Raw genomic sequence first — 25,935 nt, forward strand, 5'->3', positions numbered from 1 at the left:
TTTTTCCTTCTCATGGTTTTTCCCCTTTTGTTCTGATTTTTCTCTCCTTACATGATTCATAAGGAAATGTGTTGAAAAAAATGAATGTACATGTATAACCACAAATAATACATATACATTTTAATTTAAAAAAATAGAAATGATCTGGAATAAAAAATATTCAAGGAATCTGAATTCTCCATCAAAAGTAGTAGAGCCATCACACTTAGACCCTAAATACTTTCAATGTTTTACAAAAAAGATTTAAACTTTGTTTAAACTTCAAAGTTTCTACAAAGTTCTGTTTTACTTTGTTTTAAAATCAAGAATATCTGTCTTCTATTTCATCAAAGATCCATTTCCCCAGACCATTAGAATTAGTTTTGTTTGGTAAATTATTTTTGAGTTTTCCATTCTTTTTGAGTAGTAGCTGCTAATTTGTGTGTGAATCAAATAATGGCTCATTATTTTTTTATTTTTATTTTTTTGCCATTTGCAGTATTTTTCTTTGAGATAGAAAGTCTGGATTCTGGCTATGATATTCATGACTTTTCAGTTGAGGCTATTTTTCAAGAGGAGTTTTAGGATGCTGTTTCTACTTTGCCTGCCAGTTCTAAGAGATCTGGACAGTAAGTGTTTTGCTTTCTTTTTTTGTTTAAAATTTCTTGTAATAGGCTTTTTAAAGAGGCTTTTTTTTTTTGTAAGGTAGACTGTTTTTAAAAAAAAAATTTTTTTTTGCTCATGACATTCAGATAGTCCAATAATTTCTCAGTGTTTTTTTTTTTTCATCTTTGATAGGCTAACCAAATCAGTTGTCTTTGATATAAGACACCTTCTATTCTTTTTTTAAAAAAATCTTTTGACTTTGTTTTAATATTTTTTATTGTTCCATGGAATCATTAGTTCCTTTTTCATTCACTATAATTTTTAGGGAATTTTGTTGGTTGGGCAAAATTTTGTGCTTTTTATCATTGCTGTGAATTTCCTTTCCAAATCTTGCTTTCATTGTTATTTCTTTTCTATTTTTCTTCAAATTCTTAAGCCATTTATAATTTTTTATTTCAAAAAATTCTTGTCTTATTTCTTCTAATAATTCTAGTTGAGATTGTATGCAAACTGCATTATTTTCCTCTGAGGCTTTGTTTACATATGTTTTAGAGTCATTCTCTTCTGGATTTGTGTCTTGAGTTTCCCTGCCATCATACTAGTTCTTTATGGTAGATTTCTAACTTTTTGTTTGTTCATTTTTCCAGCCTACTTCCTTACTATGGACCTTGTTGTTTGGGCTCAGTTCTGTGTCACTTAGGGATAAAAGGTCTGAGCTAGTCCTGTGAATGGTTTCTTGGGGTACTGAGTGTTGTGTCATTACAAGATTTCAGGGCAGTCTGGGGTCATGTAAACTTTCAGTGACCCTAAAGTGGTATGATCTAAGAAAGGTCTCCCATCCCACTCCTACTACCAGTTTGAATTCTGAGTTCTTTCTGACCAGTAGTAGATTACTATTGGACTTGGACCTTCACAGCTAGCTGAAAAGCTCTGTTTATTCAGAGTGGCAGGAATTATAGGCTCCCCTTTGGTCTGGGATTTCTGATCAGGTTATTCTTTTGCAGACTAGGCTAGATGCTGAAAATGAGACCCTGTATCTGGGGCCTGAGTTCTGTCTCTGCTGTTGACTTCTAAACTTTCTCCTTTCCTAAAACAGTGTCCAGGGCCTCCCTACCCCATGCCATCTCTGGATGTCCAGATGCCATCCCTCTGCAGTCATCTTTTGGTCCTCTCTGGATCTGTGACTCAGAATTGGAAATTGGGCAACAAAAATGCCAATTTATACCTATTGCTCATGTACTGCTATAAGAGATGGAGAGTGCTTATACATATAGCTCTAGGCCTCCATTTCATGTAGTGAACAGACTCTCCCTGGGGGCTGGAGGGTCTACATTTGCAGTCCAGGTCCAATCCCAACTCTCTTATCTATAGATCACCTTCTATCGCCCTATCCTTAATTGAGCTAGATAAATGACTCACTTTGATTTTCTCCAGATTTCCCCATTAGGATTCATTCTAACTAGGAGAACATTGTACACAGCAACAACAAAATTATTCAATGATCAATTCTGATGGATGTAGCTCTTTCCAATAATGAGGTGATTCAGGCCGGTTCCAATGATTTTGTGAGGGAGAGAGACATCTGTATCCAGAGAGAGGCCTATGGGGACTGAGTATGATCATAACATAGTATTTTTACATTTGTTGTTACTTGCTCGCTTTTTTTTCTCTCATGTTTTCCCTTTTTAATCCGATTTTTCTTTTCTTTTTTTTTTTTTTTGAAAACTGCTTTTATTTTTTATTTTAATAGCCTTTTATTTACAGGTTATATGTATGGGTAACTTTACAGCATTGACATTTGCCAAACCTCTTGTTCCAATTTTTCCCCTCTTCCTCCCCACTTCCTCCCCCAGATGACAGGATGATTCAATAGATGTTAAAGATATTAAATAAATTAGATACACAATAAGTATACTTGACCAAACCATTATTTTGTTGTACAAAAAGAATCGGACTCTGAAATATTGTACAATTAGCCATGAAGGAAATCCAAAATGCAGGTGGGCAAAAATATAGGGATTGGGCATTCAATATAATGATTCTTAGTCATCTCCCAGAGTTCTTTTACTGGATGTAGCTGGTTCAGTTCATTACTGCTCCATTGGAACTGATTCGGTTCATTTCATTGCTGAGGATGGCCACGTCCATCAGAATTGATCCTCATATAGTACTGTTGTTGAAGTATATAATGATCTCCTGGTTCTACTCATTTCACTCAGCATCAGTTCATGTAAGTCTCTCCAGGCTTTTCTGATATTATCCTGCTGGTCATTTCTTACTGAACAATAATATTCCATAACATTCATATACCACAATTTATTCAGCCATTCTCCAATTGATGGGCATCTACTCAGTTTCCAGTTTCTGGCCACTACAAAGAGACCTGCCACAGACATTCTTGCACATACAGGTCCCTTTCCCTCCTTTAATATCTCTTTGGGATATAAGCCCAGTAGAAACACTGCTGGGTCAAAGGATATGCACACTTTGATAACTTTTTGAGCATAGTTCCAAATTGCTCTCCAGAATGGCTGGATGTATTTACAATTCCACCAATAATGTATCAGTGTCCCTCTTTTCCCACATCCCCTCCAACATTCCACATTATCTTTCCCTGTCATTCTAGCCAGTCTGACAGGTGTGTAGTGGTATCTCAGAGTTGTCTTAATTTGCATTTCTCTGTTTAATCCGATTTTTCTTGTGAAACATTATGATTTTGAAAATATGTATAGAAGAACTGCACATGTTTGATATATATTGGATTACTTGGCATCTAGGAGGAGGGTGGGAAGAAGGAGGGAAAAAAATGGGAATACAAGATTTTACAAGGGTGAATGTTGAAAACTATGTATGTATTTTGAAAATAAACAGCTTTAATTTAAAAAAAGGAGGGAAAAGAGTTCATTTTGTTAATTTTCTAGATTTGTTTGGAAGAGTTTTTGGAGGAGAGCTAATTGTACTGCTTCCTATCACTTTTTCATCTTGATTCCACCTCTAATATAATACAATTACAAACACAGTTAAGGATCAAAATACATGGTATTTGAAGAAGAGGAAAATAGCAAAGGTATGGAAAAAATCTTAAGACCTTAATATTAAATAAATTGACCAAAAGCATATCAATAATTACCAACTTTTCAGCTATACAAATTATGGCAGGCTGAAGATGTCTTTGCTGAGAGTATTAGTTGGAAATAAATAGGGTCTCACAAAGTGACATTCAACAATGATTACTTCTTTATACATCTTTAACACCTTACAATTAATTTAAAAATGTAGAGAATATAAAGACTCATTGTGCTTATTGTTTATTGATAATTAAGAAAAGTAATTGATTTGGTAGAACCAAGTACTAACTTGTAAATTCTTTTATAATGTCTTCCATCCACACATCAAGATTATTCAAGATTCTTTGGAGTAATTAACAATATAAAAAATCATATTCAATGAATGTCTGACAATAAACACCAAGACAGTAATAAAACAATGAAATATATGTTTACTGAAGGTATGGACATTATCCAAATCCAGTTAGACCTGGAGATACTGAGGTTCCCCAAGACACTGTTGCTGGCTGATGTTATTGTGCTGACTGCATAAAGCTCCTCAAAAGTTTGGGGGTATCCATCCACATAATAAAGATCAAGTGGATGAAGAAATGCATTGGTCAGAATTTAACTTGCATTTGCATAGATATTCTATGGTTTGTCCAGCAGCATATATATCTGGGACAAAAAATCCAGATGGAAATGAGTTGTGCTTGAAGTTGAACAGGGAATGAGATTGGAACAGATTGCTTTTGGAAAATTGCAAAGCACTTTTGTTGATCTAATACATCTAAGCAGAGTATCACATAGAATGAAAAGAAATAAAGAATTATGTGACAGGAATAGAAAATAACCATGTGGCAAAAATGAGGGGTGACAGTTTTATAAGCAGGTTTATCACTGGTACCTTTGCAATATTGAGGAAAAGCCTCCCTCACACCAGTTAGGTCTCCAATAGAGAACTTTTGGAAAGACTTAAGCAAGAGGAATACAGGATAGTCTGGCATGAATGGGTGGAAAAAGGCAAAAATGGACAGAACGCTCAAATTGATGAGATCAGATCCTTTTGAGTAACTAACTTCTTTCAAATAGCTCAAAGTCTTTTAGCTTGTGGTCTAAGCTCTTTTCAAACTAAATACTTCTATTGACCTTAGTTAAGTCTGATAGACTAGTTAACTTTTATTTCTAGAAATTATCATCAATGAAGTACATAAGTATATAAAGTTAAAATTTACAACTTGTCCAAAAACTTAGCCAATAATTCTTTAGCAAATGCTTATTAGGTGCCAGATACTATGTGGCAAAATGCTGGCAATACCAATCTGAAAAAAAAAAAAGACAATTTCTGCTCTCAAATTGTTGTTGTTCTTCCTTTGTTCTAGAGGCGGATCAGTGATAACTCAAGTAGATGTCTTGACTTACATGTGAATTGCATTTGAATGAGGCAGAGTTGCTTAAAGTCCTCAGACTCAGTTTCTCCTCCTAAGTTATGCAGAATCCAGTGGCAAGACAAAGGTCATGTTGACAGGCATGAGGAAACAGTTTTTTAAAAAGTCTATTGTGTTTTAAATGGAGCTACTTGACTAAAAGCTTGAACCCAAATCATTCTGGCTTTTACTGAATGACCAATAACAGGCCTGGCCCAAACATCTATGACCCACAGTTTAGGTTTTGATGGCTTAAAATAAACAGTAACTATCCAGAAACTCTAGTGATCTTCCAAGCACAGACTGATAATTGGGGAGGGTAAATTGGGCCCTCCTTTGTCTCCTCAATGGCCTAAGGCAAACTGGAAAGACCTTAATTTAGAAAGACCAAGGTTACCCAATGCCTCCTGGGCCACTGCCAATCATTTTGACCTTTATTTTGCCACTGGATGCCAGTGATCTTAGAGGAAAGAATGAGGCTGGAAGCTGATAATTGACAACTTGTCAGCAGTTTTAAAATTTAGATAATTAACCTTTTCTTATTTATTCAAATTGAGGAAAATCATATACACAATGAATATATTACTATTCAATAGAAAATAGAAGTTTGAAAAAACAGAATGTCCAATGCTAATTCCAGATGTATAAAGCTGAAAATGTTTCTTCCTCTCTATTGGGTAGTGCTGCCCTAAAAATATAGAATGTTACATGTGCTATCAATATTAGTTGCTTTATTTGATGAGTTAAACGTAACAGTTTTTGTTTGCTTGTTGGTAAGAACAATACTGGGCACGGGACTATTTTGTGGTAATCATCATGCAAAAAGACATTAACTTTTAATTTTAAAAATGCAAGATACAAAAAAATAAAGTTTTTTAATAAGGTAATTGAATTAGTTTTAAATGAAGTAATAAAATTTTTATTGTTTTTAAATAAAGACAATTTAAAATTATTGTAATTTAGAATAAATATTTTTCAAAACTTACTGTCATGGACAAAAATATTTTTTGGCAACACAATTTCATTTTCTTTCATGATATTTTTTAATGAATCAAGACAATTTCTTGTAGTTTCATTTATTCAATATTAGCCAAAGAAATAAAACAATTTGATTATGTTAAGCTTTCTGAATTAAAAAACAGATTAGTGTGCAATTTAAATCAAACTTTTTTTTTTCCAACTTGTAGATGCATATGAGCCACTCCACAAGATTGGAAAGAAAACTACAAATGTTTATATTTCACTGCTATTGTTAATTATGAATAATGTCTTTAAATGTCTTTGAAAATATAAACTAGATTTTCAGAAATGGATTTCATTATCAAATCAAAAATTGTTGGTCCTAATGAGCCACATGTTTCTTTGGTAATGCCAGTGTATTTTGGTGAGCCAGAAGCCTACTCTCCCAATTAATTAAAAAATTAATAAAAAAAGATAATGCAAGATAAAGAACAGACTTTGACTGTTAAACATAAGATCTTATCTGAGCACTTGCTTTCAAGTATAGAATATTCAGTTCAAAAGTAATATATCAGGACTGTGACATCAAATGATGCTAAATGCTACCTTTTTCCAAGATGCTCAAAAATAAGCTGTTTTTGTTTCTTTTTGAACTCAGTGAGCCAAGATCAAGACTAATGTTCAGCATATATTTTTAAAACTCCTGTCCTTTATTTAAAATTCTATTATTTCTTCCTTTGCCATCTGGGGCATATTTTAAAACATTGCTACAACAATTTCTGGCTGTTGCAGGAGTAGGCTGTTCTTTCTGACAGAAAAATTAATACATGCATCAATTTCCATTAACTTCCATTTTCAGACCCAAAACATGTCTCCTTTTCTTTGCTGTTGATAGATAGAGGATTTAAAATTACAAAGCCATAATCTTTACAAATTACAAAGATATAACTAGAAAAAGCATATTTTCACTCAGTTCTACCCTCTTAGTACTGACAAGTTGAAATCAACAAACTGCAGCCATTCACTTGAAATGAACAAGTAGAAAAAGTCCAACATCTCAACAACTTTTACCAGGACTATTACACAAAACCTTCTATGATTTCATCCTGCAATAACTTCCCACTGAGAAGTAGAAAATAAAAATCGAGCTACTATCTCTTGTTTATTTGATGATCTATTATTTTACTATTAATCTAACAGAGATCGATGAAAATAAAATCTAAACAGTTCTGTTCTGGCATTCAAGGCCCCTCACAATATGACCACTAACAAGCTTTTTATTTATTAAGCACCTACTATTTGCCAAATAAAGATACAAAGTCCAAGATGAAACAGTTCTTGCTGCTTACACTCACAGGAGATTCCATGTGGAAGTTTAAATATCGATCTGGGACAGGGAAGAAATTCGAAAGTCATCTTGCCCAATCCTCTCATTTTATAGATGAGCAAACTGAGTTGGTAGAGACACTATGGATGTGCAAAATAAATACAAGGCAATTCTGCAGAGAAGGCACTAGTGGTACTGAAGGGGAAGGGCAGGAATGACTTCCTGGAGGAGGTGGCACTCGCCCTGAGCTGTGACAGAAGCTAGGGATTCTAAGAGGTGGCAGTTAGGAAGGAGGCCATTGACAGAAGAAGGAATACGGTGTGTGAGGAACAGCCAGGGCTGTTAATGCTGACGAGAGGAACACACAATCTATCTGAGAGGCATCAGGATCTCTCCTTACCAATATTCAAGTTAGCTTTGGCATTGATACTACTCTGACTGTTCCTCATCTGTCTAAATCCTAGCCCCTTTCCTTAATCATTCCCTTGAAGGCTGCAAAATAGTGTTTCAGGAAGAAAGATTCCAGGGGAAAAGTATAATATAAAACAATAGTACAAACTGAAGTGCCAAGATTGTAGGCTACACTATATATTATCTGTAAGAATAAATTCAAATGCTGACTCTTCTAAGAAACCTCAGAATTGGGATAGGTTGTGGGCTGTGCAGTTCCTTTGGCTGCTAAAGTAGCTCTAATTGCTGGAAACAGAAAAGGTTATGGCAGGTAGTAGCTTTCTGAAGCTTGCTGGTTTGGTTTCTGAGAAAAAGGAAAAATAAAGTTTGCTGCCTCCTACAAAATTTGCTATATTTTTTTAAGGACATATCATAGCACAAAAAAAATTAGAATATATTTAACTTTATTTGCCTTATGAATGAATAACAGAACTAACATATTATAGAACTAAATATCAATAAAACTCTGAAAGGAGAAAAACAGATTATTAATTATTAAATTAATAAATTAATTGTTAAAATATATTGAAAGAAAAATCTATATGGTAAAAGCTTTATATGATTCATGATAGGTGACCTGACCTAAAAATCAAAAGTTTCTCAGTATCTTCCTTCAGAAACCATTATAGAATCCCAAATAGACATACCCAATTGTTGAAACAGGAGAGCCACACTGGTGCCTGTGACAGGAAGACTGTCATGTAAAGGAGTCTGTATCAATTGTCTGTCACCTGCTCCCAAGGAAAATAGTTTCTGTGGAAAAAAAAATATTTCTTTTATCTAGAGTAAACAGAAGAAAATATCTGCAAACACATGGTCTACCATATTTAAGGTTTTACATTTCAACTTTAAGAATATAGTTTCATTATCTTTTAGAATTTTAGTTCAAGTTGTTTTGCAGATACTAAAATAACTCTCTAGACAGAAATGGGGAATAGGTCTCTGGAACTGCTCTATCTTATGCTAAGCTACTCATTAACTTGCTTAAACTAAATAAGCAAAGGCAATGCTTTTCAATCTATTAGCAAGCATTTTTAAAATGTATGTGCCAGTCACTAAGCTTCAAGTTTAAGATGTAACAACAGAAATGAAACAGCTATATGACTAAAATTCAGTACACAAAAGCAGGAGAGAGCAAATACAACTTAGTAGAAAATGAACATATTTAATGCTTAAAGAATTGAGTTAATATCTCTTTCTTTTAAAAAAATTCTTTATTTCTGTATATTTATATGATATTTTAAGAGAAAAGTAAGAAAGTAATTTTAAAAGTTTTCTTTCTTTCTTGCTGAGACCACTGGAGTTAAGTGACTTGCCAGGGTCATACAGCCAGGAAGTGTTAAGTGTCTGAGACCAAATTTGAACTCAGATCTTCCTGACTTCAGGGCTGGGGCTCTATCCACTGCGCCAGATCGCTGCCCCAAGAATGTTCTTTAAAATCCTTCAACAACAGTTCAAGAGAAAAAAAACAAAACACTGCCTATTAAAAAAAAAAAGGCAATCCAAACTCCAAGAAAATATAAAATCTTCTTAAAACCCTTTAAAATCTGGCCCCCCTCCTGCCTTTCTAGTCTTCTTAGACTCAACTCCCCACCACGTACTACTATGTGATCTTATAATACCAGCCTCCCCGCTGCTCTTTGAACACTAAGCATGTTAATAGTTATCCCCCTTCTCTGCCTCCCCGGCTCCTTAAAGTTTCAGATATAGCCTAACCTCCAGCAAGAAGTCTTACCCAGTTCTTAATCTGAATACCTTTCCTCTGAAACTACCTTCAATTTATCCTACATCTGCACAATTATTTGCATGTTGTCTCCCCCATTAAGGCTGTCAGCTCCTTGAAAACAGGGATTCATTTTTTCTGTTTTTGTTTTTCTTTATATCCTTAGCACGTAGCACAATACCTGGCATGCTCTAGGAACTTAGTAAATGTTAGTTGACCAACTAATAGCATATACATATGCAAAAGAATTTCTGACAATTTCCTTTATTTCCTCTTCAATTGAAATTTCTTTTTTCATTTTTAAATTATGTATAAATCTTTTTCCTTTCTCTTTTCAAATCAGGGCAACTAATTATTTTATTACTTTTTAAAAAAAGTTCCCAGGTTAATTTATCAACTTAATTGTCTTTTTGTTTTCAATTTTATAAATCTTTTCAATTTCCAGAATTTCTACTTTGTTATTTTGTTGGCAACTTATGATTTGTTCAAAGTGTTTTTATTTTTTTAAGTTTTTTGCTCAGCTTACTGATTTCTTCTTTCGTTGATGAAAGAATTTAGAGATTTAAATTTTCTTCTCAGAACTATTTGGCTGCGTCTCATAAGATTTTTGTATATGCCCTAATTTTTGCTAAGATGAATTTTCTATTGGTTCTATGATTGTTTTTTTTTTTTGACCCACTGTTTTATTAGAATTATGCTATTTTATCTTCAATAACTTTTAAAATTATTTCTTTGACATTTAATTAAATGCAATTATTATTGTAGTATGATATATCAATAATATGTTTATTATTTCTACTTTTTTACTTTCATTGGTAGAGTCTTTATGCCCCAATATATCAATATTGTAAATTGTAAAGGTGGTACATTCTGCTGAGGAATATGTAAATTCTTTTCTATTCCCATTTAGTAATCATCAGACAATCACCATCTTTACTTTTTCTGAAGTTCTATTTAGATCCTTAATTTCTTTATTATCTTTTGATTATTACTCTCTAAGTCTGAAAGGAAGATATTAATGTCCTACACTATTACAATTTTAATTTCTCCTTACAACTTAAATTATCTTTTAAGTATTTAGATACTAAATTGTGCATCTATGTTAATTATTGATATTGATTCTTTCTCTATAACAGTTTTTAGTAGTATAATTTGGCTTAAATTCCCTGGTTGCCTCTTCTTAATTTTTTCCATATTTATTGTAGCATTATTTAAGATCATGACTGCTATTCTTGCTTTTTTTTTAAGTTCAGCAGAAACATAAGATTTTGCTATAGCTCATTTTCTCTCTGTAAATCTCTATGTTTTAAATGCCTTGACTATAAGTGACATACCATGGGATTGTTTTCTAATAAAATCTGTTATCCTTTCCTGTTTTATGAATGAGTTTATTTGATTTGCTATTATTATTTAGTTATGTGTTTCCTTCCTTCCTATGCTCTTGCATCTTTTCTTCCTTAATTCAATAGCCCTATTTATATGTAAGATAGTGATAGAAAAGAGAAAATTTTTGCAAATGTTAAGTAATCATGTAATAAAGGATTGTAGTTATAATATCTTATTTTTACAAAAAATTATTAAAAGTCTAATTAGAACTATAAGCTAAAGATAAAGTTAAGAAAAGTAAAATGGATAGAAAAATTTGGAGAATCCAGCTTTTTAAATAAATAGCTCTACTAGAATTATGTATATGTGCATATTTCAAATGACATTTTTGATAGAGTTCAAATTACAAAATAATCTATTTTGCTATTATGCCATTCTCATAAAGGAAATCCATCACCAAGATTAACATTATGACCTAAGTAAAACATGGAATTTTTGGTCTTTTTGTAACGTAGGCCATGGGGACAGTACTTAGCTAAACTACGATCCCCTTCTTTTAGAAGAAAAATATTACAAGAATTTATGTTTTGCTTTTTTCATTAATTAAATTAACTGTAAAAATAATCCATTCTCCAGCTCCCTTCTTCTTGCATTTACCTGTGAACCCCCAGCTGCTGGGACAAGGCATGCACAGAGGTTTGCAATGAGACTCTCCAAGGAGAAATTCAGACTATCCACATGCACAGTGTAGATCAGGCCCAGGCAAGCCTGCAAATAAAATGAAGGCAGATAATGAATACAAAAGCACAAGAACTACTTCTCTATCATATGTGAAAAATTCAAGTTTTTCCTTGAGCCTAATGAGGATATGTTACTATGACTATATAACATATAACTATGAATTACTATGAATATATAATTACTATAAATATATAAAAAATTTCAAGAAGGAAATATCCTTCTTTTATGATCTACATCTTTTAACTACAACAGAACCTTTGCAAAACAGGTTTTTCTGCTTAATTTCCAATTTTTTCATTAAACCTCGAGAAAAATTACTAAGTTGTTTTTTTTTTTAACAAAATTCCTCCAAGTTTTTAAAAACAAACATTTTAAATTTTCTTTTAGTTTTATATTTTATAGATTTCACACATTTGTTCCACAATAATATTTAATCTATTATAGTCATTATTTAAGTCAAATACATTAGCATTTATATAGAGAAGTAAGCCCTGAGCACAAAACCTGATTCAGACTGATGACAGTCCTTAGACAAGGAACTCTCATTGTCTCGGATAACTCTTAATCTGTAAGTTGAAGAGCATTTACAGACCTGACTCTGAAAAGAGAGTTTCCTTACTAGGAATTCCCAATATCAATCAAATCATAGTCCCAATCGTACCTTCCCAAGGAAAAGAAGCAAGTCATTGTAGTGTTTCAGGTTAGGTTAAGAAAAAAACTTTCCCTAAAAGCTGGGATAGAATTGCAATGAGAGACAGAAATGGTGACAAAATGTGAGACTTAAGAATTTTTTTCAACTTTTAAAAAATAAATGTTTATAGATTTTGTTGTTTTTCTTTGTTTAAATTTTCACCTATATTTGACACAATTTTGCAATCCTGACAAATCAATATTTCTTAGTTTTTCTTGTCATTTAGTTTCTGGAGTATGTGAATTATTGCTCTAACCCATGTATCATGCCATCATTATTTAATTATGAATATCTACAAACAAAAATAATTGCTTTTGTGAAAATACTCAGTGTTTAAGGAAAGAAGTCTCTTTCAACCCTAAGCCTCAAACTGTATTTGCTGCTGGGAGAAGTCAAAGCCTCCACAGCTTCCCTGCTTTACACTTGAGAGCTCATCTTCATGCTTACTACATTTTTCCAAAAGTCAAGTTTGTTTGGAATAATTTAAAAAGTATTTCTTTATGATAAAAATTATACGTCATAAATTTAGAGCAAATAAAAGATCAGAAATTAAGTTCTCAGGGATTTAGAATATTCACATTAATTTATCAAGCTTTTCATCCATCAGACAAGGATTCTATTCAGTTTGGGTTAATTTCCTGTTATAGGGAAATTCTTAAAGCACATTGAGACATTTAAAATTTAATAAAGTTGTCATCAACATCAACAGATTTGCAAAGTAGCACAGATCATATGTGACAGCTGTAAGGTTCTTTACCCTAAAAATTTCTGGATAATCTAATCTGGACACCAAAACCAAGCTTTTGGGAGCAAACACTTCTGCAGGCTGAATTAAACCAGTCACCTCCTCTTCACCTTCAACATCTTCTTGTTTTGTTCCCTAGAAAACAGAGACAGAACAATTAACAAACAGAAAGAAGTACTGACCTTGGTTCCAGCTCATCAGAAGATTTAAACCTGCACCTCCTAACCAGATAAAGGCAATTTTAAAGTGGAAGCCAGGGAAAATGTTACTTTAAGAAAGGCAACCTGGTACGGATTTTTTTTTAAAGACTGACTGAAGTCACAGAATCCCCAACACTTAATATTTGTGTTGTTATCTCAGCCAAAACAGTCATTTCTCCCTACCTTGCCATTTTCTCTACTTTTAAATAGGGCTTAGCTTAGGTTCCTTCCAACTTTAAATCTATGACCTATAGAAGTTTGATACTGACTCTGTGTTGTCAAATTTAGAGTATTCCAAGGATCATCCTAAGCTAAGTGAGAGAAGCTCATTCCCCAAAAGATGATGCAAGATCTGATGAATTTTTCTGGCAAAAGCAGCTTGTCAAGGTCATCAGTTATCTACTCTGACTAGGGGACATAATAGAAAATCATGATAGGTTAAGACTATAGCTCATTAAAAATGTCAAAATAGGGACTATTTAATTCACTATTCATAAACAACCTTTCAAATTCCATTTAACCAAACATAAAGTTGGGAAGGAAAAAAAAAAACACCTACTAGACATCATTATCTAAATAGAAACTCTATTTGAAAGTTAAAATTTGCTATATATTTTATACTATTTATTTAAAACAGTCACTCCTATAAGATTAGAGGATTCAGAGTTGAATAGGAACTTGGGAAACCAGGCAACTAAAACAAACATTATTACTTGGAAAATCATTATTCTTAGAAACAGAACAGGACAAAGGAGAAACTAATTTCTCTGGATTTCTGGTCTCATCTTTCACATGGATGTGACTGCACAGTATTTTCATTTGTCTCTCAGAAGCTCCAAGCAGAACTATTAGATTGGTATGGAAGGCATGTATGCCACTACTTATTTAGTATGGGCAAAGGCAAACACAAACTATGGAGCATAAGTGATTAAAGGACAACAGATATTCTTTGGGTTGGGTCCATTCTAAGCTTCTCTCTTGTCCAATAACTCCTGGCATATATTGCTAAATGATTTAAAAAAATAAAACCAATAGATAACATGTATGATTTACAAAGCCAACTTATGTTTATCGAGTTCTTAATGTTAAGTTCTTTTTAAATATATATAGCTTTTTATTTACAAGATGGGTAATTTTTCAGCATTGACAGTTGCAAATCCTTTTGTTCCAACTTTTCCCCTCCTTCCCCTTACCCCTCCCCCAGATGGCAGGTTGATCAATACATGTTAAATATGTCAAAATATAAGTTAAATACTATATATATATATGTGGGGGGGGGTCCATACAATTATTTTGCTATACAAAAAGAATCAGACTTTGAGATAGTGTACAATTAGCCTGTGAAGGAAATCCAAAATGCAAGCGGACAAAAATAGAGGGATTGGGAATTCTATGTAGTGGTTCATAGTCATCTCCCAAAGTTCTTTCACTGGGTGTAGCTGGTTCAGTTCATTATTGCTCCATTGGAACTAATTTGGTTCATCTCATTGCTGAGGATGGCCAGGTCCATCAGAATTGACCATCATATAGTATTGTTGCTGAATTAAGTAATGATCTCCTGGTCCTGCTCTTAATGTTAAGTTCTTAATGACCTGTATTAGACCTATGCAAATGTTAAGTTAAAAAGACAGACCTTGCTGATCAAAAGCTTGCAGTACCAGTAACAGTTGTGTTGCTGTCTATATTAGTTCTGAGAATTTTCTCATTTATTATTTCATTTTGTTACAGGAGGAAAGTTGTGGTCCCACATTTTACAAGTATTTGTTGGGAGAGAGTGGACAGAACCTGGAATACAGAGCAGTGACAATTTCTCTCTTCATTCGTCTGAATAAGGTGATCATGATGCTATCATCAGATAGCATTTACATAACACTTTAAGGTTTGCAAATCACTGTATATATATTATCTCAGTTGATTCTCACAACAAGCTTATTAGATGGGAAATTTATTATCCCCATTTTACATATAAGGAAACTGAGATTGAGAAGAGGCTAAATCTCTTGGCCAAGCCCAGACATCTAGTTAAGAGTCTGAGGCTCTCTTTGAACTCAGGTCTTTCTGAGTCCGACGCTCATTTATTCACTGTCCCTCCTAGCTACTCTTTCTCTAATAAGAAATCCAGCCTGTGTTAGTCAGACTTATTAGTGGGTAGAACAGAATTAAAAGAATATACAGATCATTTGCACAGTGATGTGAATTAAAGCACAGGAGGGGAGTTATATATGGTTAAGGATTACGTTTCTTGGGATTAGAAAGCAATGAAAGGTTGTGGCCAACACCAGTTCTCCACACTTCTGCCTCCAAACCTTTAAAAAATAATGTGTCAAATGAAAAAAAAAAACTGCAATCAAAAGGAAACAATAAAAAGCCTAAAAAAGTAATTCCACAGAAAATTAAAAGAACAGCAAAAGCTGCTTTCTTTTCCTCCAACTCCTGCCTTGCCTTCGTGGACTCCTGAGTCGTGGCAACAGCAATTCCTGAGGCAAGAGAATATTGAAACTTAAGAGGATAGATGGACAATCACTAGATGCTCATTGGATCACTCCAGCCGATACAATAAGGACTCCTGTTCTTTATCCTTACCTAGAAGGGAAGCAGCTGCAGACTCACAGGATTTGAGAACTGAATGGGTCTTTAAAATCATCTAATAAAACTTCTGACTATGACATATCCAACAACTGGTCATCCAACCCTGAATATACATCTCCTAAAAGGGTGAACATATTACCATATGTCTTCTGAGGTAATGACCAAACGGGGTAATGAATCCCTATTTAACAAAAATTATGGGGGAAATTAGAAAGTAAAAGAGATCAGATTTAGATAAATGCTGGTATAAACCATATATAAATTCCAAATGGATTTATAATTTACATATTAAAAATTACACTATAAAGAAATTAGAAGAGTAAGGAAGAATTTAACTTTCCAATTTATAGATGGAGGAAGAGTTCATAACCAAAAAAGGATAGAGAAAATAACAGAAACTAAGAGACAATTTTATTTATATAAAACTAATTTCTTCCACATAAACAAAACCAAAAAAAAATTATCTGATAAAGGTTTAATTTCCAAGACATATAAAAATAACAACAGAATGGTATTAATAGGTATAAGCAACTGATGTAAATTCACAAGAATAAAAGCTATTCCTCAAATACTAATGATCAAAGGATGTGAATAGGTATATGAAAAAAAAGTAACAAAATGGTAATAACTAGAAAATGAAAATTAAAGTAACAAATTTCCCCACATATTAATTCAATTGGGAAAGATGGCAAAGTAGGAAAATGACTAAGGTTAGAAGTCTACCTATCCTCTTAAGTTTCAATATTCCCTTGCCTCAGGAACTGCTGTTGCCACAACTCAGGAGTCCACAAAGGCAAGGCAGGAGTTGGAGGAGAAGAAAGCAGCTTTTGCTGTTCACTTTTAATTTTCTGTGGAATTACTTTTTTGGGCTTTTCATTGTTTCCTTATGTGCTGTTGGTGGAGCTGTGCATTGCTCCAACCATTCTTGAACGTAACTCAGAGCTATGTCCAAAGTACTAAACTATATAGACATTCTGACCCAGGTGTGCTGCAAGTGGAAAAGGACCCACATGCACAAAAATAAGTACAGTAACACTTTCTGTAACAGCAACATACTGGAAGCTAACAGGCACTGGAAAACAGCTAAGCAAACTATGACTATAAATGTAATGAAACATCCTGGTGTAAAAAGAATAATAAAAAGGGCAGTTACAGAGAAATCATGGAATAACTGTACATAACAAGGAGGAATAAGAAGTAAGAGAACAATTTATAAAACAATACTGTAAAGATAAACAATTTCAATGGACTTCAGAACTCTGATGAGGGCATGACCAAAAATTCAAAGAATTGACAATGAAGCACACTACCTACTTTTTGACAGAAATGATGGACTCAAGATTCAGAATAAGGAAGACATTACTGGACATAGGGAATGTTCAAATGTGGGAATTTATTTTGCTTGATTATGTACGTTATGTTACATTCTGCATGCCTATGTAGTTTACGCAATAGTGCAGTTAAGAGGTGATGAGAACTTGGACTTTTTACAATGGCTCACTTAGTATGTACAAATAACACTGGATTTAGTCTCTAAAGGCAAGTTCTGCTGCTTACTATCACAGTGACCTTGAATCAGTCACTGAACCTTTCTGGGCCTTAGTTTATTTTTCTGTAAAGTGATGAGCCTGCAAAAGACATTTGAGCTCCCTTCCAGCTCTAAATTCTATTATTCTAAGAAATTCTTGATGAATAAATAAGAAATAAGACTTCCAAAACAAATATTAATTCACATTTAATTTTCAAAATGAGGTGCACTATATAAATTTCTAGGACTTTAATTTCATTACAAAGCATATGTAGAAATTAGGCTGGCTTTTAGAATCCCTGGAAATAACAATATCTGAAGAACATTAATTACCAATAAGTAGCTACAAAAAAATGAATCATATGCTTCAAATGATTATTAATGAATTCAAAATGACAAAGGAATGATGAAAATTCCTGGAAAAGATAAAGATATCCACATTGTAAAAAATCCCCAGGAGTACTATTAGAAATAAGTGCAAACAGATAACAATTTAAAATAAATGGCAATTAACCTACTTTAATAACAATGAAAATAAAACATTCAAAATTATGTTTGGAAAGTCTCCTTCCATGAAATATAAACTCAATGGTACAATCAACAACAGGAAATAAAAAATACCCAGTCCCATAAACCAGTAAAGAGAAAAAATTTCCATTTTTATCTTTATCACTTCTCATTACAGATGTTGATTCTCATTTTGTAGGTCTGTTGTGAATCATGGGATGTTTTTATTCTTAATTCAGAATATTCACCCCAGGAGAATAAGATGTTCCAAGTTTAAAGATAAATTCCCATTCTCTGTTTCCAAGCAAAATGTACTTTATGACAAAAATACACACTGCAGCTCGTGATGTAACATGGGTTTGGTCTGTGAAAGGCATTAGGGTACTTTGGCAATAATTTATTATTTCTACAAATGTTCAATTGATCATGTAAAGCATAGTGTCAAATTCACATAGAAATGGGGGCCACTAAAACATATATAAGGAACCTTATGAGTACGTAACTGACTTAAAAAACCAATTATTAACATTATCCATGATTTACTGCATTTTTATATATTTTGTTAAATACTTCCCAATTAAACTTTTAAATTGAGACAGTAGTGAGTATTGTGGGCCACAGGCATCCTGTTGGTACATCTCATACCTCTGACATAATATCTTCTCCTGCTTTAGAAATAATAGAATAATCTTTTTTTTTTTTTTAAGAATTATCTTGAGCTGAGTTTTCTAATGCTTACATTCCCTAAAAACTTATTTTATATATGCTTTGGGGAGCTAAAACATGTCAGAAAGACTCAAGAGTATTGACTGGAAAAATAAGCCATGTATGTGACAAAAAATTTTCTTCATGAAATTCCTATGTGTTATATTTTTTATTGGTCACTGCAAATATAAAATTTCATTGGATCACGCATTAGTAATAGTTTCCCGAATTATCTCCATTTAAGTTCAAAGAGTAGTCTTAGTTTTCACAGATTCATAGTGATAGAGCTACTTTGAACCTGTGAGATCATCTAGTCCTAACCAGCTTAAATCCATTAGTTAATCATTAATTGTTTCAACCTTATCTTACATTATAAAATATAAGGAATAATTAAACTAGTCAACCACAGTGACCTACTGATGAAGTAAATCTCTTCTACACTTGGCTATGATTATCTACTAGATAGTCATCATTTGTGATACATTCCAGAAATTTATTCTTGTAAGTATACTTACAAACATAAAGAAATATCTTCATTTTGCTTTTAATTAAAGTTTTATTGATGACTTTTATTTTTTCTGTTCTTGTCATTTTTAGACATACTCCACTGCTACTCATCTAGGGAGCTTTCTCTGCTAACAAAGAACAAGAGTTAAGCAAAATGATCTGAAACAAGAACTATGACTAATATTTTATGTATCATTCTGCAGTCACAGTCCCCAAGAATTGTCCAAAGAAAAGAGAAGGATATATTTTTCTCATCTCTGAGAGCAACAAGGGTCATGATAATTAAACAGACTCTGGCTTCATTTTAATATTGATGAAACTGTAGTAGTGTTTTTGTATTTGTGCACATTGTTTTCCTGTTTATATTTATTTGGGTAAAGTTCAATGGAGGCAGAAACAGAAGTGAAACTTGTAGAGATATACTGCAGACCATCCAGATAGGAGAAAAATTGATAAGAATAATTTGGGAAACATCATAAATGTATTATCAAAGCATTTTGGAAAGTGATTTGAGGGTTTAAACTAGGCATCTGTGAGTACACTATCCCTGATGATAAAGGGGTATCTTGTCTTAATGATAATTTCATCCTTCTAAAAGTATAAAATGTAATCAGGGGAACTGCTATCAGTTTCTGATATCTGATTCTGACAATAAAATAGACTTGCTAAAAAATGACAATAACCTTAGAGGCAAATGATTGCTCTATCATGGAACTCAGGATGGTACAAGATAGGAATAGTATGGAAAGTCTGACATTAATTGCTACATCAAGAGAATAGATTGCAAAGTGTTCAGAGAAAAGACTAGTCTTATGGGCTAGTATTTTGTAGAAGAAGCTGGCTAAAGAGAATGAGGAGCTCTTAACAAATGAAATTTCAAAGGTAGAAGCAAAATAATAACCATGATAAGAAAGCAAAGGAGGGAATTGCCTAAAAAACGAGTTAGATACCAGTTTTTATTTTGTCTTTATATTCCCAGTGCATAGCACAAGGTAGGTCCTTAATAAATGCTTGAAATGATGGAGGAAAAAAAAGGTTGATCTTCCAAATATGTTGATTTATTAAACAAGGTAGGACAACTGCCTAACAAACTGGAGCCAGATCGCTTTAGCTTATGCCTAAAAGCTGATTTAGACTTTTATATGTTAAAATAATAATGAAATAAAGCCAATTAATTAAAAAGAAATAATACAACATTAGGTAAAATTACAAATCACAAATTTTCCAAGTTGGAAAGGGAAAGAGTGAACAAGTATAATCATTCCTTGAAAAGAGTAGAAAGATCATAGAAGATAATATGAGCATTTGATTACATGAAGTTAAAACAGTTTAAACAAACAAAACCAATGTAGCTAAAATTAAAAGGGAAACTATTAATTAGGACAAAAAAAATCTTCGCAGTAAGTTTCATTGATTTCATTTTCAAGATTATTAAAAGAACAAATTTGAATTTATAAGAAAAAAAGACATTCTTTGGGTGATCAATTTGTGTAATTTGTGTGCTATAAGAAATGATGAATAGGCTGAATTCAGAAAAACCTAGAAAGACTTAGTAGAACCAGAAGAACAGACTTATGATGGAAAATACTATCAACACTCAAAGAAAGAACTGATGGACTCTGAATGCAGACTGAAGTATACTTATTTTAACTTTATTTAAGTTTTTTCTTTTGCTATGTTTATCAATATAGAAATGTTACACATGATTACACATATATAACCTACATCCAATTGCTTACCATCTTAACAAGAGGGAGAGAGGCAGAAAATTTGGAACTCAAAATTTTAATTAAAAATGAATATTAATGTTTAACCTATATTGGATTACTTGCTGCCCAAGGGAGAGGCATGGGAGAAGGGAGGAAGAAAAATTTGCAACACAAGGTTTAGCAAGGGTGAATGTTGAAAACTATCTTTGCATGTATTTTGAAAATAAAAAGCTATTATTAAAAATTTGTTTAGAAATGTTTAAAATTCTTTATGTGTAATTTAAAAAATAAAATGCTAAAGTTTAAAAAAGAATAAAAGACATTATCAAATTGATAAATGGACAAAAGACATGAATAACCAATTTTTAAAGGAAAAAATCCAAGCTATTAATACTCACATAAAAAAATGCTCCAATAATTGAAAATCATAATTTTCCAATGCTGGAAATAAAATTATCACTAGATGTAAAAGTCAGCTGTAAATCCATATATTCTTTCTCCCCTCTCTCCCCCAATGCTTTTTTTGTCTTTCCAAAGACATTTATTATTCACATCAAATCTCACTTAATAAAATATTTTTATTAAGAAAAACAAATATATGGAATATGTGACAAATGAATATTTTGGACTAGCTAGCATCCAGACAGACATTTAGTGCTCTGAACTTAATCTAGTTCAGAATGCAACAGACCTAAAAATACATCTTAAATTCTGTAAAATGATGGGGTTGGAATAAACTACTTTTAATATCCTCTTTCAGTCCTAACATTCTATGATATTATTCTGCCACTTTTACAGTATTTCAAGGCTCTTATTCAAGAATTGTAGAAATAGGTTGCTAAGCCGCTGCACTCTGAACCATCAGTTAACTCTGAAAGCAAGTTCTTAGAACCAGAGGGTAATATAGCCATTGAAAGAATTCACCAATCACCTCTTGACCCCAAAATGAAAACTCCAAGGAACATCGTAGTGAAATTTCAGAATTATCAAATCAAGAGAAAATATTGCAAGCAGCCAGGAGGAAACAATTCAAATATTGAAGAGCCATAAAAAGGATTACCCAGGATCTACCAGCTTCCACTGTAAAAGATTGAAGGGCATGAAATCCAATATTCCAAAAGGCAAAGGAACTTGGATTGCAGCTAAAAATCAACTATCCAGCAAAACTGAGCATCATTTTTCTTTCTTTTTTTTTAAATAACTTTTTATTGATAGAATCCATGCCAGGGTAATTTTTTACAGCATTATCCCTTGCATTCACTTCTGTTCCGATTTTTCCCCTCCCTCCCTTCACCCCCTCCCCCAGATGGCAAGCAGTCCTTTACATGTTGAATAGGTTATGTATATACTGGATACAATATATGTGTGCAGAACTGAACAGTTTTCTTGTTGCATAGGGAGAATTGAATTCAGAAGGTATAAATAACCCAGGAAGAAAAACAAAAATGCAAGCAGTTTATATTCATTTCCCAGTGTTCTTTCTTTGGGTGTAGCTGCTTCTGTCCATCTTTGATCAATTGAAACTGAATTAGCTCTCTTTCTCGAAGAGATCTACTTCCATCACAATATATCCTCAAACAGTACCATTGTTGAGGTATATAATGATCTCCTGGTTCTGCTCATTTCACTTAGCATCAGTTCATGTAAGTCTCACCAGTCCTCTCTGTATTCATCCCGCTGGTCATTCCTTACAGAACAATAATACTTCATAATGTTCACATACCACAATTTACTCAACCATTCTCCAATTGATGGGCATCTATTCATTTTACAGCTTCTAGCCACTACAAACAGGGCTGCCACAGACATTTTGGCACATACAGGTCCCTTTCCCTTCTTTAGTATCTCTTTGGGGTATAAGCCCAGTAGAAACACTGCTGGATGAAAGGGTAGAGCATCATTTTTCAAGGAAAATGAAGGATATTCAATAAAACAGGTTAATTTCATCTTTTCTGATGAAAAAACTGGAGCTAAATAGAAAATTTGATCTTCAAATGCAGAACTCAAGTATAAAAAGGTAAAAGGGAAAGAAAAAATAACTTTCTTTTAAAAGTTAAAAAATTTATATTCCTATTTGGGAAGATGATATGTTTGACTCTTGAGATATGTATCTCTGTTATGGGTATACTTAGAAGGTGTAGGTATAATCTGATTTTATGACGATTTAAAAAAGAAACTAGAGGAAGAAATGGGATCCTACTGGAAGGAAAGGAAAATGGAGTGAAAATTGGGTAAATTACATCTCACGAGGATGCAAAAAAGAACTATTGCAATTTAGGGAAAGAGAGGAGGAGGATAAGTATTGGGCAAATCTTATCAGATTTGGCTGAAAGAGAGAATATTAGACACACTTAGCTGTCTAAGTGAAGCCTGTTTCATCCTACAAGGAAGTAGGAGGGAAAGGAAGGGGAAAGACTAATAAAAGGGAAAATAGAAGGCAAAGGGTAAAGGTATAAGAAATGAGGAGGGGCTGCAAAAGAGAAGAGCTGTTTGAGGAAAGGAGTGATTAGTGACAAAATAATGAGGAGGAGGGAAAGGGGGAAAGGGAAGAGAAAAATGTAACTGGAGGTAAACAAGATGGCAGAAAATACAGAGTTACTAATTTTATCTGTGAATGTGAATGGGATGAACTCTCCTATAAAACAGAAGCAGATAGTAGAGTGTAATAAAAGCCAGAATCCTACAATTTGTTGTTTAAAAGAAACTCATTTAAAGCAGAGTGATATATTTAGAGTAAAGGTAAAAGGCTGGAACAGAATCTATCATGCTTCAGCTGAGGTTAAAAAAAAAAAAAAGCAGGAGTAGCAATCCTGATCTCAGATCAAACAAAGGCAAAAATAGGTCTAATTAAAAGAGATAAGGATGGAAACTACATCCTACTTAAAGATAGACTAAAAATTAAATGGAAACTAAATAATCTAATCCTAAAGATGAGTGGATAAAATAACAAATCACAGATACAATCAATAATTTAATCCAAGAGAAAGACAACAATTAAACAACATACCAAAATTTGTGGGATACAACCAAAGAGGTTATTAGTGGAAATTTTATATTTCTAGATGCTTACTTGCATAAAACAGAGAAAGAGGAAGTCAATGAATTGAGCTTGCAATTTAAAAAGCTAGGAAAAAAAAATTAAAACCCCCCAATTAAATACCAATTTGAAATTCTGAAAATAAAAAGGGAGATTAATAAAACTGAAAGTAAGAAAATTATTGAACTAATAAACAAAATAAGTGAACCTTTGGTTAATTTGATTAGAAAAAGGAAAAAAGAAAATCAAACTATTAGTCTCAAAAATGAAAAGAGAGAACTTTTCATCAACGAAGAAGAAATAATTAGAGTTATTTTGCCCAACTATAGATCAATAAATTTGATAATCTAAGTGAAATGGAAGAATATCTATAAAAATGCAGATTGCCCAGATTAACAGAAGAAGAAATAAATTACTTAAATAGTCCCATTTAAAAAAAAGAAATAGAATAAACTATTAATCAACTCCCTAAGAACAAAATCTTCAGGGCCAGATGAATTTACATGTGAATTCTACCAAATATTTAAAGAACAATGAATTCCAATACTACACAAACTATTTTTAAAAATTGGGAAAGAAGTCCTATCAAATTCCTTTTATGACACAGATATGGTACTGATACCTAAATCACTTAGATGAAAATAGAGAAAGAAAATTATACACCAATTTCCCTAATGAATATTGGTACAAAAGTCTTAAATAAAATATTAGCAAAAAGATTACAGAAAATCATCCCCAGGATATTACACTATGACCAAGCTGGATTTATACCAGGAATATTAGGAAATATTCAGAAAAATATTAGCATAATTGACTATATCAATAACCAAACTAACAAAAATCATATGATTATTTAAACAGATACAGAAAAAGTATTTAATAAAATCCAATACCTATTCCTACTCAAAAGAGTATAGGAATAAATGGAGTTTTCCTTAAAAATGATCAGTAGCATCTATTTAAAGTCATCAGCAAGCATTACATATAATGGGGACAAACTAGAACCATTCAGAAATCAGAGGTGAAACAAAGTTGCCCACTATCACCATTACTGTTCAATATTGTATTAGGAATGTTAGCTTTAGCAATAAGAGAAGAAAAAGAAATTAAAGGAATTAGAGTAGGTAATGAGGAAACCAAATTATCACTCTTTGCAGATGATATGCAGATGATACTTAGAGAATCCTAGAGAATCAACTAAAAAACTGCTAGAAGCAGTTCACAACTTTAGCAAAATTGCAGGATACAAAATAAAACTACATAAACCATCAGCATTTTTATATATTATCAACAAAGTCTAACAGTAAGAAATATAAAGAGAAATTCCATTTAAAATAATTGTCTATAATATAAAATATTTGGGAGTCTACCTGCTAAGGCAAAGTCAGGAACTATATGAACACAACTACAAAACAGTTTCCACACAAATAAAGTCAGATCTAATCAACTGGAAAAAATATAGTGCTCACTAAGTGAATATAGAAAATATGACAACATTACCTAAATTAATCTATTCAGTGCCATAGCAATTAAACTCCGAAGAAATTATTTTACAGATCTAGAAAAAATAATAACAAAGTTCACCTGGAAGAGCAAAAGGTCAAGAATTTCAAGGGAATTAATGAAAAATGCACATGAACTTGGCCTGCCTATACCAAACCTAAAACTATTACAAAGCAGCGGTCATCAAAACCATTTGGTATTGGCTAAGAAATAGAGTAGTTGATCAGTAGAATAGGTTAGGTTCACAGGACAAAATAGTCAATGACTATAGTAATCTAGTGTTTGAAAAAACCATAGACCTCACTATTTGACAAAAACTGCTGAGAAAATTGGAAACTAGTATGGCAGAAACTAGCCACTGACCCACACCTAACAGCATATACCATGATAAGGTCAAAATGGGTTCACGATTTAGACATAAGGAATGATATTATAAGCAAATTAGAAGGATAGTTTATCTCTCAGATCTGTGGAGAAATGTGATGACCGCGTTAGCATCCTGGATGCCTTAGAATCAGCCAGAGTCAGGATAAGCAAAAGTCCTTGGCCTTTATTCTTGATCTTTAAAAATAGAAGTGAATTGGATAGATGCAGAATATCCACGACCTCTTTCTTCATTGTCTACTGC

The 25,935-nt window shown here is 32.7% G+C and overlaps 1 protein-coding gene across 4 annotated transcripts in view; it reads right to left on the reverse strand.

The window, feature by feature from the left end:
- SBF2 (SET binding factor 2) overlaps positions 1-25,935 on the reverse strand; it is a 464,636-nt gene that overhangs the window by 248,851 nt on the left and 189,850 nt on the right. For all 4 annotated transcript variants that reach the window (XM_051964776.1, XM_051964778.1, XM_051964777.1 and 1 more), the window contains 3 exons: positions 13,035-13,157; positions 11,503-11,613; positions 8,444-8,549 (listed from right to left, as the gene is read on the reverse strand). In XM_051964776.1, coding sequence (XP_051820736.1) covers positions 8,444-8,549; positions 11,503-11,613; positions 13,035-13,157 — 340 coding nt within the window. The remainder of the gene's footprint in view (positions 1-8,443; positions 8,550-11,502; positions 11,614-13,034; positions 13,158-25,935) is intronic.

Source organism: Antechinus flavipes, chromosome 6, assembly GCF_016432865.1.
Source record: "Antechinus flavipes isolate AdamAnt ecotype Samford, QLD, Australia chromosome 6, AdamAnt_v2, whole genome shotgun sequence".
Lineage (NCBI taxonomy): Eukaryota > Metazoa > Chordata > Mammalia > Dasyuromorphia > Dasyuridae > Antechinus > Antechinus flavipes.